The sequence below is a fragment of the Balaenoptera musculus genome, chromosome 14 (genome assembly GCF_009873245.2).
Source record: "Balaenoptera musculus isolate JJ_BM4_2016_0621 chromosome 14, mBalMus1.pri.v3, whole genome shotgun sequence".
NCBI classification, from domain to species: Eukaryota; Metazoa; Chordata; class Mammalia; order Artiodactyla; family Balaenopteridae; genus Balaenoptera; species Balaenoptera musculus.
The window spans coordinates 65,160,026-65,177,080 of record NC_045798.1 but is presented as its reverse complement, the minus strand read 5'-3'; the positions used below and the strand labels follow the sequence as shown (position 1 = coordinate 65,177,080).

General features: G+C 54.9%; 1 protein-coding gene across 5 annotated transcripts in view; it reads right to left on the bottom strand.

Annotated features, from left to right (window-relative positions):
• Positions 1–268: 268 nt before the first annotated feature.
• Positions 269–17,055, bottom strand: part of CTIF (cap binding complex dependent translation initiation factor) — a 304,506-nt gene continuing 287,719 nt past the window's right edge. For all 5 annotated transcript variants that reach the window (XM_036822931.1, XM_036822928.1, XM_036822932.1 and 2 more), the window contains 2 exons: positions 6,044–6,097; positions 269–4,288 (listed from right to left, as the gene is read on the bottom strand). In XM_036822931.1, the coding sequence (XP_036678826.1) occupies positions 4,073–4,288; positions 6,044–6,097 (270 nt within the window). In that variant the 3' untranslated portion in view covers positions 269–4,072. The remainder of the gene's footprint in view (positions 4,289–6,043; positions 6,098–17,055) is intronic.

Sequence of the window (17,055 nt, the reverse complement as noted above, 5' to 3'; positions counted from 1 at the left end):
CTGGCTTAATCCTCCCACCTTGGATAGGCCACAGTTCCCAAGCTTGGGAGGAAGGGGGTATACGTCTCCTTCACCCATGGTATCCTGGACCACTCCTCCCCCACCCTCCCCAGCCCCCAGGCGCCCCCTCCCCACAGTGGTCCAACCGTGGGGAATCATCACCTGGGTAGGGGCTCCTCTGAGGCCTCTGCCAGCACCTGTTGAGGCACAAAAGCCTTTGGGAGAGATTTCCTTTGCCAAACACACAAAGAACACAGATTCAGGGCAGTTTTGTTTTTGGTGTGGTTTATTTTTTAAACCCACTTGTAGTTTGGGTTCAGCTGGAAAGCAGGACATACCGAGGGAGGGAAGGTGGTCGCATGAGCAGGATTCTGCTGCAGCTTTGGCGGGAAGCCCCAGGCCCCTGCTCCGGGGAGGTAGGACCCGTCACCAGGCTCCCAGCTGGCTCGGGCGAAGCGGGCAGCCCTTCTGTGCAAGTGTCCCGAGCAGAGGAAAGTTGCCATTTCTCTGATCTGCATCCTCAAAGGCCCAGCCTGAGGTTTCCCAACAGAGTGCCGGCAGCTGAGGGACAGGCCTCCATGGGCAGGCCGGACAGTCTGTTGGACGAGGAACACTGGCCGGCTTCTGATGCCAGATAAGAGACTGGGGCTTGGCGTCTGGGCAGCCCCTTGGGGCTGCTCTTGCGGCGGCCTGGCTGTCTGGGCCCCCGCCCCTGCAGCTGCCCAGGGCGTGATCAGTGGTACGTTTCCCACACCCCCCTCCCCATCCCTCAGGGAAAATAAAATAAAATAAAAATTAGAATAAATACCGACTCGGCCAACATTTACATTTACATGGATGGACAGGACGATTCCCCAAACTTTAAAGGTGTACAGACTGGTTAAGGAAGGACGAGCAGACGAAGGTGGGTTTGGGGGTGCACACTCTCGTGGAGGATGGTGGGGTCCCGCCTTGTCCAGGGGAGGCTGGGGGCCTTCTTGGGGCTGCGGTCCCAGAGCTTAGGCGAAGCCACAAGGCCATGGGAGCAGGAGCAGGCCGGCTGCCTGAGAGGAAAACAATGACTACCTCGTCTTGACTGTCGGGGGAGAGACCGAGACAGGACCCGCATCAGATGGCTGGACTTTGCCTCCTCTGTGCCAAGGAAGCCACAGGCGAGGAGGGAAAGCCACGCAAGCGTTAGAAACGCAATATCCAGTTTAGCCTCCCATCAAATACATTCAGAGGTCAACTTGGATATGGCCTCCCTCACTCAGCAGGGGGGATCTGGCTTGGGGAGGGGGCAGAGGTCTGGGGGCACCCGCCCCTGCCCCCCACTTCCCGTCTGAGTAGTCTCCCGTGGGAAGCTGCCTCAGTGTCTCAGATTTTAGGCTTTACTGTTATTTCCTTAAAAAAAAAAAATTTTTTTTTTAATGTTTTCCTTCCATGTCTGAAAAAGTAGCAGCAACCCACATTTAGAAAAACAGCTTAAATTGTTATTCGGATCGGCCAGGAAGCGCTTTCAAGCAATGGAATATACTAGGCAAACCATATGTCTGGAGCCACGGTGACACGACACGTAATTAAAAATATATTTATATATGTTTACATATTTATACCTCGCTTCTTCCCACCCTGGTCCTAACAGTCAAGGAGGGGTTGGCCGTGAGGCAAGACCACCAAGGAAGGCTGTTAGGAGGAAGGGCATTAGGCTCACAGTGCCCAAGATGCTACTTGCTTGGCTTTCGAGGGGACGTCAGCCCCCTGAGTCCGTGGTATCTGGGGCCCCTTCATAAAGCTCACTCTCTGAGCCCAAGGTAGGGGTGGGAGACCCCCCTCCCCTGCCTCCTCGACTTTCGACCTCACTCGCAGGCCTCTCTCTTCTTCCAGGGCCCTACTTCATTCTCAGTAGGTGTGCTCGTGCATGCCCGCGCACGCGTGCACGCACACACACGCACACACACGCACACACACACACACCACTCGAGGGAAGCAGGGCCCATCTCAGCCCGGGTGCGGCGCTCTGAGGGCTGCCAGGGCATGGCTGCTTGCCCGGCTTGGGCCGCCGACTCCTGGGGACCATGACCTCCCTGGTGCCCTCTCTGAGCACCCTAACATCAGCCTGGCCCTTCTCTCAAGGCCTCCTGTGGGGCCTCTGGGGTCCCCGGGCCCCAGGCTGAGCCAGAGGTGTAGGCTGAGGAGGAAAGGCAGTGAGGAGAAGCTTGAGAGGAAGGGGCCAGGAGGGAGAAGGCAGAGGCCAGGGGCAGCGTGGGCTCCTTGGCAGAGGTGACCGACCCACTCCAGGTAAACCGTGCCCCCATGCCTTGTCCCCAACAGGCTCTTTTTGGGGACTACAGGCAGGTGGCAGCTGGTGGGGAAAGCCAGGAAGTACGGAGGAAGCTGCTCCCCACCCCACCTGCCTGCTCTCCTAGACTCAACAAAGGGAATTTCCTCCAGCCTGACCGGACCAGGCAACCAGCGGGCCTCCAAGGTGACCCAGAGAAGGACTGGCCTCAACCAAGGGGCAAGTGAGGAAGATGCTGGGCTCTGAGGTCGCTTTCCAGGGGCTCATCAACGCGTGGGCTCCAGACCAGGAGATGGGCTGTGCGGACACCAGTGACAACCCGAAGCCAGCCTCCCAGGGCCCAACACGCGTCCTCCTTTCTAGCCATCAGAGAAGGAGCTGCTCCCAGGACTTGGCCCCTCCAAGAACCCCCAGCCTTGTTCCCAGCCTGGAAAGCTGGTGGCTTGCTGGATCCCCTGATGGTCCCCACGACTCAATGAATTCACCCTTTCCCGACAGCCCTGGGGCTGCAGTGCCACAGCCCTCCCGGGGCACAGGCCGTGGCTATCGGCTAGGGCACGGACACAGCCCATTTAGCTAGCCCTGGGGAGCCCTGCGGGGCCCACCAGTTCTCCCTCCAGTGAGAGCTTGGGACAAGACCTGTGTGTGGAGCGGGCAAGCATCACCGGGCGTTTTGGTTTTAATTCGCCAGCCTGGTTCTGAGCCCGGTTCACTATAAGGCCCCGGGGCAGGACGGGTTTAATGCTTTCCCAGCAGCGACAGTATCAGTCCTTTGAGGGAGGAAGCTAGAAAAAGAGACAACAGAGGTACTGGAAGCCGGGGGCTGAGGGGCACGGGGTTCCAGCGGGTTCCCCTGTCGGGGCAGAAGTTTCCAATTACCCTAATTGGCTACTGGCAAGCTGTCTGTGGCTAGAATCCTTCCAGAGGGGGCCGGGTTTGATCTCCCTCTAATCAGGGGGTCCTCGTGGTGCTGACTGTGTGATCACATTGCGGGCCCTTTGCGTTGAGAGAGGAGACTTCAAAGCAGCTGACTTTTGAAAAAATAAAACACAATGAAACAAAAGAGTGCAAGTAGAACGAAAAACTCCATCTCCCCTCCAGGCCCCAGGCCCGCCCCCGGGCCCCCTGGGCCTGCAGCTTGGGGGCTGAAGGGGGGAGGCTGGAAGTGGGGAGGGTGGAGCATGAAGGTTAGAGGAGACCGCCTCTGTCCCCCAGCTCGGCCGTAAGGACAAAGGCCATCAATTACGGGCGGCTGGTGGGGACCGTGCCTGCCTTTGTCCTCCCGGACATCTGCTACACGTCGCCTGCTGCCAGTTGGCGACTGCGGCTGACAGCATGCGGGAACAATGCAAGCCCGTCCCCGACCCACTTTTTCAGCCTTCTGAGGTCCTTTCTGACCCAAGCTGTACCCCGCGTGCGGGCTGCCAAGGCCTCTAAGGAGTCGCAGAGATGAACCCCTTGCACACAGCCCTGCCGGGGACATGTTGCATGGAGGGGGTGGGGAGGAGTGGGAGTGAGGAGGGGGAGGGCCGGGCCACCGTGAGGAAGAAACATGCTTCCCTTACTGGTGTGAGCTGGCGCATGCTCGGGCTGGGGGGCTCGGGTAGGGGGGCGCTCCTCCTAGGGCTTTGGTCCCTTCCCCGTCTGGCTCCATACTGGCCGCCGGCTCCGCTTGCCTTCCTCCCCATTTCTTTCTGCCGGCAGGGCCACCCCTGTCCTCCCGCCTGTCCATCTGGCTCTGTGCACCAGGGCCCCAGCTGCCCTCGGGCCACCCGCCAGGCCCCCTGGCTGTCAGGCTGTCAGTTTCTGGATGGTTCTGTTGTAGTACTGCGTGATGGGGGGCGTCAGAGGGTTCCAGCTGTTGGCGTGGAGCTCGATGACCTCCAGCAGCAGGGACCGGGTCAGCATCGACTCCGAGGGGCACAGCATCTTGTCGCGGGCGCTGGCCAGGAGCTCCGCCATCATCTCGGGCAGCTGCTCCTCCAGCAGTCGGCCTGTGCTCTGCAGCTGCGGGCAGAGAAGTGGGGTTAGGACGTGAGCTGGGCCCTGAAAGGGCTCCTGACCCACCTTGGTTAGGGGTGCTGGGGGCAGGAACGGGAAATAGCTGGATTATCCCAGGAAGGTGCAGGCCCAGGCCTCTATGCCACAGGGCAGGAGGATGGAGAGTGTGGAGGGTGGACACAGCCAATGTGAGAGCCCACATTTAATACCCAATCTTCCGGAGGAATAAGAGGGGTCAGAATATGGCCTGCTGCCCAGGGCTGCAAAGAGTCCTCACCAGGAACACGCTGCTTCTCCCTTCATCCACTTGCCTCCCCTCCTACAGGAAGCCTTCTTTGACTATCGCCCACAACCTCAATGGCTGTGTGACCTGCTTCCTTCAAGAGTGATCAGGTGGCACCGTGTCAATTTTCACTTGCTGGGATGTCCCTCTGGAAACGAACTGGGTCATTATTACCTGCATGTGTCCGTGTGGAACCTGAGAGCAGGGATGAGGTCTCCCGTTTCTCTCTTTCCTTCTCTCCTGCCCCCAATCGCACCTACATACCCCCAGAACTGACCCCTGCCCACACTTGTGACATGAAGGGGAGGAGAGAAATATGAACTGGGCCAGAAAGCCAGCCAGAGGGCCTGCCCCCAAGAGAGGCCCCTGGTCATCTCGAAAAGCCCCCTTAGGAAGAAGGAGCCCCGATCCTCTGGATCAGCACACCGTCGGCCGGCAGCCCCTGCAGCTCCTCTCCCTATAATCTAAGTCCCTGTCTCTGCTCCACCTCCAGCCTCAGCCCACCCATTTTTTCAAGGCTCTGCCTTCTTCACGAAACCTTCCCTGACCTTTCTGGCCCACTCTGACCTCTCCCCTAACTCCTCAGGGATGCATGCTCTGTACACGTATTTATTCTCTACACCGTCCCATCCGCTCTGTGCATGTGGCAGAGGTCTCTGTCTCTAGCCAGACCACAAGCTGTCTGGAGGCAGGGACCATGCTTTCTCCTCCTCTCCTATCTCCCCTGCCTGGAGCCCCGTGCAGGGTACCCAGCTGGAGCCCCGGCGTGCCCTGGGTGTGGGCCCTGGAAGCGCCTCTCCTCACCACACTCCACTCTGAATGTCCCTGGGCTGTTTTCTTTCTTTTTTTTTTTTTGGCCACACCGTGCGGCTTGCAGGATCTTAGATCCTCGACCAGGGATCGAGCCTGTGCCCTCAGCAGAGGGAGCGCAGAGTCCTAACCACTGGACTGCCAGGGAAGTCCCCTTGGACTGTTTTCTGAAGGCACAGCTTTGTCCCTGTAACTGGGCCAAAGCCAAGTGTCTGAAGGAAGATCCCGGAGAGCAGTGGTCACACCTTGGGAACAGGAGTGGGACCTCCCATGGGGGCTGCTTGGAAGCGGATGGTGCCGACCTGGGGGTTCAAGCCTCAGCACCTCCTCCCAAACCCCACACCAAAGGAGACATGTGGGGGCAGGGCATCACCTAGAATCTCCTAAGTCATTTGTGTGGCGCACCTGGCCGAGGAGGAGGTGGTCTTGGGGGCAGAGGGAGAGTGGACGATGCTAGCACTCCATCCTTCCCGCCAGAGAACCGGCAGTTCCCTCTCCTCCAGCAGAAGTCCACATCCACTCAGGAAGCCGTCCGCCACCAGCCCCGCTCGACACGCCCTTGCCCTGGACCCGTGGATGCCTCCAGTGGTCCTTGAGCCCCCATAACTGTTAAGGCGAGAGGGACGCACAGGGTCTGAGGTGGGAGGTGTCTAAGCCACGCTGCTTACCTCCATTGAGCAGCACAGGACAGCATCTTCCTTCACATCCTGAGATTGCAAGAGCTGGAAGAGAGCGGCAGAGAATTCCGCTTAGGGTGGTGCGCTGCTCTCATCCCCCTGCAGCCCAGAACAAACATCTCCAAGGGGCGGGCCAGAGAGGCAGCCCACCAAGGCCGGAGGGCAGCAGGAGCACTGCCCCAGGAAGCAGTGATTTCTCTGACGGGATCTAAGCAGCTAGAGGACCGCCGTAGTCACGGAGCGTGGGCGTCCCGGCCAGGTCAGAGGGCTTGACTAGAGGCCACGGCAGAGCAAGGCCGCAGGTGGGTTTGAAGGCAGCGGCAAGCATGTTGGGATCATCAGCTATGAACAGCTGGTCAGCAAAAATGAAACTCGCATAGATTTCCTGATTAGCGAGAGGGGCTCAGCCATGGTCTCAGGTGCTCCTGGGCCCTGGCTATAGGAGGACTTGCAGAAATCACAGCAGTCTTCTCCACGGGCCCAGCACCGTGAGCCTGCAAAGCCATGCAGACCGTTCCAGAGGCCGGAATTGCTTCCTGACCAAGGCCACGGCCACGAGGCTCAGCACCGGGGCAGGCCACCCCCCATCCAGGCTCTCCTCTATGTGCTGCATTTCATTCTTTCAATCTCTCTCCCTCTCTCTCTAAATTGAGACATAACTCACGTAACATCAAGTTCACCATTTTTAAGCATACAATTCAGTGACTTTTAGATTCACAAGGTTGTGCGACCATCACTACTAACTCTAGAATATTTTCATGGCTCCCAAAAGAAACCTGTACCCATTAGCGGTCAGTCCTCTTTCTCCCCCAACCCCCTGGCAACCCCTAATGTCCTTAATCTCTATAGATTTACCTATTCTGGACATTTTATACAATGGAATCATATAATACGTGATTTTTTTTGTGAATGGCTTCTTCCACTTATAATGTTTTTAAAATTCATCCATGTTGTAGCCTGTGTCAGTTCGTCATTCCTCTTTGGGGGTGGAAGATATTCCCCTGTATGGATGAACCACGTTTTATTTATCCACTCATCAGTTGATAGACATTTGGGCTGTCTCCACTTTTTGGCTCTCGTGAACAAGGCAGCTATGAACACTTGTGTACGAGTTTTTGTGTGGACATGGGTTTTCATCTCTCTTGGGTACGCACCGAGGAGTGGAATTGCTGGGTCATGTGGTAACTCCACGTTTAGCTGTCTGAGGACCCGATAAACTGTTTTCTACAGTGGCTGTGCCATTTTTCATTCCCTCCAGCAGTGTCTAGGGTTCTGATTTTTCCACAGCACCACCAATATTTGTTATTTTCTGCCTTTTTCCCCATTTTTTCCCAGGTCACTTTCCAGCTTTCCTTGGAGACTTCTGGGTCACTCCAGCCCATGGCGCCCGCTCCTGCTTCTCACTCCCGAGCACCCCCTGGCTTTCCCACCACTCAGCATTCCACACAAGTGGCAAGACATCTTCCAGTGTGAACTGTGGCTTCCTGAAGGCAGGGCAGTGTGACGTTCATCTCTGCTGCCCTTTAACACCTAGCACAGCTCCTGGCAACAACAGGGATTCGATAAATGTGGGTCGATATGATTTATGCATTGTTTTTGTTTTTTGTTTTAAAGGAAGGGCGGAGGGTAAGGAGAGAGCACAAGAGGAAGGCATTTTTAGGGTCAGCTTCCTTGTCCACTAACCGAGAACTAGAGTCAAGGTTTCTGATCTGGGCATGACGCGTTCAAGGAGGGTGAAATCACACACAACCCGGGGACTGTTCTCACTGCAGACTCGAAATCCAAATTCCACACACCGTCCTTAACTTCCCCCTTCTCCTGTCTTATTGCAGCCATCCACCCAGCCCAGGGTCTCCCCCAGCAGAAGCCACAAGCGGTCACATCAGGGGGGCTGAAGATGCATGTATTAAATGTCAAATGAGTCCAGGGGCCAGATCAGTGTGGGCTGCTCTGACCAGAGATGCTCTCAGGGACCAGACCTCCTTCCTCTTCGTATCTCTGCAGGGCTGGGCATTAACTGGTCCCACGGTAGACACACCGAAACAGAGGTAGGTCTCAGGCTGCTCAAAAGATGAGTTGGTGGAGAGCAAGGGACAACCCGGGGAAGGTAACAGTGTCGGCCATGCAGTGACAGGCGTTGACGGCCATTGGTGGGCACGCTCTGCCCACTGACACACTTGTGACTCTGGGCCTTTGTGCTCTTGTCACCCAGGAATTCTCAGCCACCGCCTGTCTGCAGACCTTCCTTCCTCAGTTTACTCAGGGCTCTGCCCCGACATCACCTCATCCACCAGGGATTCCCTGACCGGCCTGCGTGTAAGTGATCCCGCCGTTCACCTCCTGGCTTACCTCTCTCCTCAGCATCTCTCACCCCTGACATACGATCTGTTTGTTTGTCTGCTGTCTCCCCCAGGGGAAGGCAAGCTCCAGGAGGGCAAGGCCTGTTTGGTCCATTCTCTCCCCGGCACCTGGCACAGTGCCTGGCACATAGTAAGCACTTGGAAGTATTTGTTAACAAATATGCCTTGAGTAGCAGGGAGAAAACCCACCCAGCTGGGAGGGTCTGAAAGTGAGGAGGGACTAGCCTTGAGCCGCAGCCCCAGGGCAACTCACCCCAGTGCACGCGCTTGAAAAGGCAACAGTGAGCGGGACTTGGATAGCTCCACCCCACAGACTTCTCCTGTCAGAGCAGACACGGCACAAAATTATAGTCAATGTGTCTGCAAACGTACAGTGTTTGTGGAAACAGAAGTTGGTATATGACTCTCTAAATGGCAATTTGGTGATAACTATCAACACTACAAGTGTACAAACCCTCTGAGCAGCGATACTACTTCCAGGAGTTTATTCCACACGTGTCCCCTGCTGCCCACATATGCACCATGACATGGATATAAGGTTTTTGTGGACTTTTGCAAATAGCTTGAATGGCTACCAACAAGGGGACTGGTTAAATTACGAGGATACATTTGCACAGAGGAATACTCTGCAGCACACAGCTGTCTACCCTCCTCCCCATGCCGGTGTGTGCTTCTGGAGTTTTCTTGCCCCGCAGGGCTGCAGACCCTCAAGGGGAGCCAAGGGAAGCTTTCACTGAGTCAGTGTCTGGGGGAATTTTGGGGGTCACACTAGGAAGGACCTCTCTCATCTAGAAAACCCTGGAAGCAGGTTCTGGAAAAAGCTGGGGGGAGGTGACTCACCTTGTTAGCAGGCGTACCGAGTCATGGGTACTGGACCACGGGTTGGTCCAGCACCCAACCCAGCCTGCTCTGTGAGGGGCTGGTTCCAGGACTTGGAGGGCCCTAACTGTCTTGGGGGGAAGGTGGGCGTAGCCCCACTGACTCTGCACGGAACATGAGGACAAATATTAAGGGAACTCTGTGAGGTTTGCTGGGACTTCTTTCTGATGGTAACTTTGTTCCTGCGTAGGTTTCCCATAGTGCTTAGCAGGAAGAGAAACCTTAAAATAAAAATTGCTGGTAGAAATCACAAGAAAGGGGGAAAGTGGGGTATCTGCTGGGAAGGGAACTCCCAGAGACAGAGTGGGTGGTGGCAGCCATTTGGGGGCGAGGGGAGCAGGCAGAACTGGGAGCTTATGGGAAGGAAGAAAGGGGTCCTGCTCTGGATGCACCTAGCATGTTGGCTGACACATAGTAGGTGCTAGTAATGCCTGTCATGGGAAATCGAGATGAACCTGGGATCATGTTCCGTTCTGAGACCAGCTTCTTAGGGGTCCTGGGGCTTCGGGACATGGGCGGTAACATGATGGGAAATACTATGAACAGCCGGGGCCGGACAAGTACTAGATGCTCTGAAATGTGACTGTTTCTCCCTCCAAGTGGCCCTCCGACTTCTGCCCGCACAGCGTGGACAGCCTCGCGGGGCCTCGTGCTCCTGCCAGCACTGTGCCCGCACGAGCAGGTGTCTCCTCTTTCCTTCTACGGCCCGAGGCCCGCCTGCCCTCCGTCTGCTCCCCGGTGACGGTTCAGAACTGCAGAGCCGGTCCAGGGCTTCCTGTTCTTCTTTCCTTCCCCGCATCTTAGTGACTGGACTACCTCCTCCCTTCTGCACACCCAAACCCCGGAAGGCCTGCTCCCTCCCTGGGGGGCTCTGGGCTCTGGGGGGACAGACTCAGGGTGGGGACCCTCAAGCAGGGCTGCGGGCAGGCTCTCACCCCAGAGCCTCTCCTCCAACCTTATCTTTCACTGGTTGTTTGGGAAAGTCTGTGTTAAGCCAAGAATCACATCGAGTGATAGGCCCTCTCGCAAACGGCCTGCTGGGTTTTCTCAAGGAAGTGGGGGAGGACTGGGAGACTTTCACTGTACTTTTCCTTTGCAGTTGCTGGGATGCAGCATTCGGGAGGGGAGTGGGTGTTGCAGACCACGTCCTAATCTCCCCCAAACGCTATCTCGGCCTGTCCGTTGCCAGCTTTAGAGGGTGGACCCTTGGAGCCTTAGAGCTGAAGGGCTGCAGAGAGGACGTCCCCTCAGCCCCCCATCATCACAGCTGGGAAGTCCCACCTTGCTGCTCTGTGTGGTGGAACGAGAGGCCGGCTGGCCTTACCCCGGGGGAGCACTTGACACACGCTAGGAGGCTCCCTCCCCAGGACCCCTGTCAGTGTCACTCTGAGAGGCTCCGGTGCCTCTGGGTGATCAACGGCTTCTCAGGAATCCGTCCTTGACTTGCTCTTTATGGGCAGTGTCCAAGGGCAACACCTTTCCACTCTTTTCTGTCTTGGCCAAAACTTACCTGTTTTGTGTTCCATTTCTTCATGGCTTGCTTTCCTAAAAGACAGCCAGTTTCTAGATAAGTGAATCCCTGCTGGTACACTGAGGGGGGCCCACTCTGTTGTTTATGCGTGTTCTATTTGGGGTATTCTGGAGACAACGCTTCATTTAACTCCAAGCAACTCTCAGAAAGTAGTGGCAACTTGAACAGGTTCTTGCCCACCCGTGTTCACAACAGCATGATTCACAACAGGCAAGGGGTGGGAGTAACCCAAGTGTCCACTGATGGATGAATGGATAAACTAAATGTGGTCCATCCATATAACAGAATGTTATTCAGCCTTAAAAAGGAAGGAAATCCTATCCCATGCTGCGACATGATCGGACCTTGAAGACCTTATGCTGAGTGAAATAAGCCAGTCACAAAAGGACAAGTATTGTAGGATTCCACTTATATGAGGGACCTGGAACAAATTCATAGAGACAGAAAGTAGAATGGTGGTTGTCAGGGGCTGAGGAAGAGGGACTAGGGAGTTAGTGTTTAATGGGGACAGAGTTTTAGTTTTGCAAGATGAAAAAGTTCTGGAGACGGATGGTGGTGATGGTTGCACAGCAATGTGAATGTGCTTAATGCCACTGAACCGTGCACTTTAAAATGGCTAAAATGGTCAACCTTATGCTTGCTTTTTTTTAAACCACGATTTAAAAATGGTTTAAAAGCAGTGGCAGGGAGCAGGTACTCTTTGGTGGGCAGGCCAGTCTCTGCCTGGCCAGGACTGTCCCTCTTCTCTGCTATCGCTCTTTGGAAGAAAAGCTGTGCGGATGGAGGAGACAGGGCTGCCGACCTCGGGGCTGAAGGCCCCCGGGGTGGGGGGGAGGAGCAGTCCACTCATCAAAGTCTCTGGCACAGAAAGGAGTGTGGGCGGGCCGGGGCAGGCACCCTGGAACAGCGAAATGTGTTTCTTGGACGAGAATCCAAGGCAATTGTGCGAGCCCACACAGTGTTTGTTCGGAAGCTAATGCATTCCTGTCCTATTGTCTCTGCCGGAGACTTGTTGTGGGCACACCCTTCATATCCTCCCTCGGGGAGAGGCCAAGGTGCTTGGAGTCAGGCTGTGGGCGGCTGGACAGCAAAGGGAGAAAGACAGCCTGGTGGGAGCACCTCGGAGTCCCCGGGGGGAAGGAAGCCAGGGCAGGGCCATGCCGCCCAAGGTGTGCCCACAGTGCAGCCAGGCTGGTTGCTTGGGATGCCACCCTGTGGGGAGGGAAAGAGGGTGCTGATGGAGGGACCCTGGGGCTGTCTTCCTGTGCGGGAGGGGAGCGAGCGCTGGAGATCACAGTTTCTTCTAGCCCGCCCCCCCAGCTCCCCCAACCACCTCAGCTCACCAAGAGCTTGGTTCCAACCCTGGTAGAACAAACCCAAACAGCCTAATGCAGCCACAGTAAAAGCTCAGCAAGTCCCCACCTGCAGGAGCCCCTCTTTTGCAGGTAGTCAAGGGTAGGCTGGGTGCAGCAACAAAGGAGCAAAAGTGAGGAGATTTCAGAGTGCATGTGATTTGCTGGGGAACAAACCCAGAGCTCTGATTGGCTGGCTGGGCCTACAGAAGGGCAGTGGCAGTATACCCTGCAAGCATGGAAGAAGTCATGGGAAGAGGAGAGAGAAAAAGAAGAAGTAAGAGTGGGAGGTGCAGGTCTCCAGGCGCTGAGGAAGCCACAGTGATGGGCACAAGCCTTGACGGTGGAGAGATGGGGAGAGGGAGAAGAAAGAGGCAGAGCCAGAGGAGACGGCCCCGATGCGTGGCACATGGTCTAGCATGGTGGCCGGGGCGAGGAGCTGCACAGGGCCACCTGCATCTCGGGAGGGCCCTCAGGTTCGAGTCAGGGCATCTCCACCCTGTGCCTCTGGTGGACCTGGACCGGCACCTACAGCTGAGTCTAGAGGACAGCTCCTGATAACGACCTTGAATCTTCAAGAAGAGGGTCAATTACATCTGGGTCTCTTCAGGGAGGCAGGGAAGGAGATAATCTAGCCACAAGAGGCTGTCATCAAAAACGTGCAGAAGGTTTGGCTTCTATTCACTAAGAGTAACTCCGGGCATGCCACTTAGTCACTCTGCACTTCAGTTTCCTCACTTGAGAATGGGGATAATACTTACCTAGAATTGTTTCGAGAGTCAGTGGAGATAATGCATGTGAAAGAGTTCTGAAAAGTGCAAAGCTTGATTCAAATGCAAGGTGTTATTATTGTTATTAAATGTATATCTTCATAAACATGTATCTTTCCTGAAGATCTCGACCCACTTTGTAATGTACCATCACATTTATCCCCGTGACACTCTTGTGGAGACAGGGAAAGGACACAGGCATTATTATCTCTGCTTAATAGACAGAGAAACCGAGGCTCAGTAGTTCCGTGACTTACACAAGCCAGACAGACAGTAAGTCTGGGAAGAACTAGAAAGTGCTTAGAAGCCCTGGGTCAGCATCCTCTTTCTTGGGGAATTATTTTAATTTCTCCCACATTAGCTAATTCTTACTTCGCTGGTTGGAGCTCATAATTCTTAATTTTGTTGATTGGCGATGATAATCAATCCGGGCCTTCACAAAACTGAATTGATTTTACCTATTCTTTTTCTGCACTGGCCACCATCTATCCATCTATGCATGCATGCATCCATTCATCCATCCATTTAGCCATCTATTCTTTTATCCACCCATCTACCCTCTCACCCACTCACCATCCAGCCATCCATTCAGCCAGCCAGCTGTCCTTCGACAACATTTATGGAACACCTACTATGTACTAAACACTGTGTAAGTACCTGGATAACAAGGAGAATAAAACTTGTAACTTAGAGTCTAGTAGGAAGAAGCAGAGAGATTGCGCTAGGTATATGGGGTTGGAGCATGGGACGAAATAGTGGTGGTGAAGAACACGCCAGGCACGTGCCATAAGTGGCAGCACATGGCATATGCACAAAAGAAGAAAAAAAAAAAAAAAAAAGGTGAACTAATGGAGTGCCTTGGGGAATAACAAGTATTTCAAGAGGCTAAAAATATACGGTGCTGGGGGAGAGAGAGCATATGATGATAAAGAAGGCCAGGGCCACATCCTAAAGGGCTCTACATGCCATGCTACTGGGTTTGGATTTTATCCTAAAGGACTGCAGAGCCACTGAAAAGAATTTCAACTGGTGAGTAGGATGATACTATTTGCAGTGTGGAGAGTAGACTGGAGCTGGTGGGGTGGTGGGAGAATTGGAGGCAAGGAGACCAGTGAAAAATTATGGCGGCTCGAGTGAGGGCAGGGACAATGGGAGGAGATAGCTTAGGAGGCAGAAGTAAAAGTGAGGAAAAGGACGATGCAGAAGACGGATAAGCCCCGGGTTTGGGGCTTGTCAGCGGAATAAACTGTGGTGCCACCAACGATATTAGGAAGGCAGGAAGAGTTGGTTCTGGAAAAAAGGAATGAGTTCAGTGTTAGAAATACTGAGTCCACCGTCCTTGCAGGTCACCAGGGAAGATGGGAGACTGGCCATCTGTGATTATCAGTGCCCAGGTGTGAGTCAAGGCCACAGGTGTGACACGACCTGGGGAATGACGTGGAATAAGAGAAGATGGTAAGAGCTCCAAACCCGGAAACAGCAACATCGTAAGGGCTGCAGAGGAGGAGGAACCCCCAAAGGAGGAAGAGGGTGGTCAGGCAAGTAGGCAGAGCAGGAAAACGTGACGTCATGGAAGCCAAGGGAGTGCTAAGAAGTCAAGGTCACTTCTTGTCGACAAGGTCAACAGTGTCAAAAGCTCAGAGAGGTCAAGTGAGATGAACAATGACCAGGGCCCCCTGGATTTGGTGATTAGGAGAGCACAGGCGACATTTGCCATGATGACTTCATGCAGGGAGGGGTGGGTGGAAGCCTGGGTAATGTGGAGCTGGAGGGACAGAATGAAGTCAGGAAGTGGAGAGAGAAAGAGCTGACCATTGCTTTTTCTTTGGGGGTTTCTGTTCTTTCTTCTCTCTCACTCTCCTTTCCTCCTCCGTCTCTCTTTTTTTGGGGGTGGGGCGGGGGACTTGCCTATGGAAGAGAAGAAGGGTAGGATGCTAGGAAAAAGAGACTGGCCCAGGGTCCAGGGGAATGGTCGGTACAGCGGGAGAGACTTGAGCAGGGGCAGAGATGAGCGCGTAGTGTGCGGGAGAGAGGAGAGGACTGATGCCTGGATTAGCCTTAAATAAGACAAAGGCTGTCATTCCCTGAAACGGACAAGAAGCATTAGTGTGGCTGTGGATAGGTACCCGTGGAATGCTCACGCTGCCCGGCCTGTCTGGGCAACTAGGAGATTAGTGCTGTTTTACATTCATTACTTATTACCATCATTCTGTGACTGCCTGCATTTCAGACATCCCCAGCATAGGGGAATTTGCCCCAACTGTCACTTTTCCACTAGCCTAATAAGAAGCCCCGGTGTGGCAGCTATGGTCAGATGTCAAGGAAATTCATGGTTCTGAACTGGACTTCAGTCCAAGCTTGTGCCCTGTGGTCTGGCTGTCTGCCCTCCTAACTAAGACGGGCAGGCGGGCAGGCACCCTAACTGTGGACCAGGCGCCCTGGAGGGAATAATTAGCCTCCTTCCTGCAGAGCTTGCAAACCGCCCGTACAAAGTGGCCACAGTAAATGTCACATGGGGGAATGCTTCATCCCACAGCTGGCCCCAGGGGGTGGAAACGTAATCTGGGGCTCAGAGCAGACACTGAATCCTTCTGCAGACACCAGAGCCAGAGGACTGGGCCATGGCTCCAATGCCTCCTCTTGGGGGCCAAGCCCTGGCCGGTAGCCTGGACAGGAGGCGAGTTCTGTTCACGTAGTCCCTGCAGACATGAGTTCCCGGGACCCTGCGTCGGGGTTTGAAACATCAAGGACGTTGGTCGTGACTGCTATCAACACCTTCCAGCTTCTCCTTTAATACCCTTGCCTTTCCTTCTAGAAGCCTTGTCTGTTCTCTTCTGTATTCACTGCCCTGATGTCCATGGATCTCTCTTAAAGGGTGAACATAAAATGCCTGAGGTAGCCCTGAGGTTTTACCTTTCAGGAGGGGTCTCCTGAGGGCTGAGTCACACCTTCCAGGTCCTGAGTCAGTACCTGGCTTACATTTTTTGGAGTGCTGACTCCAGATGCCAAGCTCTGAACTTTGTGCATGTTTTAAAATCCATTTTATCCTTATACCAGTTTATCTGAGTTAAATACCATTGTAATTATTCTCATTGTGTAACGGTAGAAACTGAGGCATGGAGAGTGAAATGAACTCCCCACGAGTGCACGGGTAATGGAAAACCGGCTTTGGAACCCAGGTCTAGTCTGCCTCCAAAGTCAAAGGACATAACCACTGCCCCATGAGTAAGTCCCACATAAATATGACTAATGGCGAGAGGTCAGCAAAAGGTGGGGTGACCACACACCCCAGTTTGCCTGGGATGGTTCTTGTGTTCATCCCAAATAATTAGTAATATTCCTTTCGCTTTCAAAAGTGCCCTGATTAGGAGGGTACCTTATAATAGTCGCCTAGACAAGGGAAGGGGCACTGAGGGGCTGGGAGCCCCCCGTCCCCCATCACCACCCGACCAGTTAGTACACCTCTGGCCTGTTCCACCTCCCCTCCTGGTGCCTAAGTGCTCCTGCCCATCTCTGAGGGGTTCAGCAGGTGGAGTGAGGAGAAGGGCTCTGAAGGCGGCAAAGCGGCCCTGCTCCCAGCGAGAGGCGGTTATCACTGCAGATCAGTATACCTGCCGCAGGGCCTCACCTGGCCTCACCTGGGCTTGCCAGTGAGAACCGCTCTCCAAGGATGGGAGCCGGAACAGGACGGAATTATGTTAACAGGCTGCTGGCGGGGCCCTGGGGAGAGCAGTTGAAGGAGAGGCAGATGGGAAAGCAGTTGTTCTCCAAGCTTCCTCTGGGGGAGCCTGGCCAGGAGTGCCGGGCCTGGAGGCACGGGGTGGCACCTGGGACCGTCACCCCCTTGACAGCACCCTCTGGACGCCCCTCGGAAGGAATGACTGCAGTTTGCGTCTGACTCAGCATCAAATGTCTCTCTGAGACAAGGGGAGGGGTTTGGGCTGGCTGGGGCCCAGGCCTGAGGCCTGGGACAGTGGGCAGACACCCCTCACGGGGCCAGTCTCTGAACTCACAAGTCTCTCCGGGCGCCCACCAGGCTGGGATTCCCGGGCGGCACAAGGAGAGGGCAGGGAAGGGGAGGGCGGCCCGGGCTGCCATCTGCTCTTAGTGG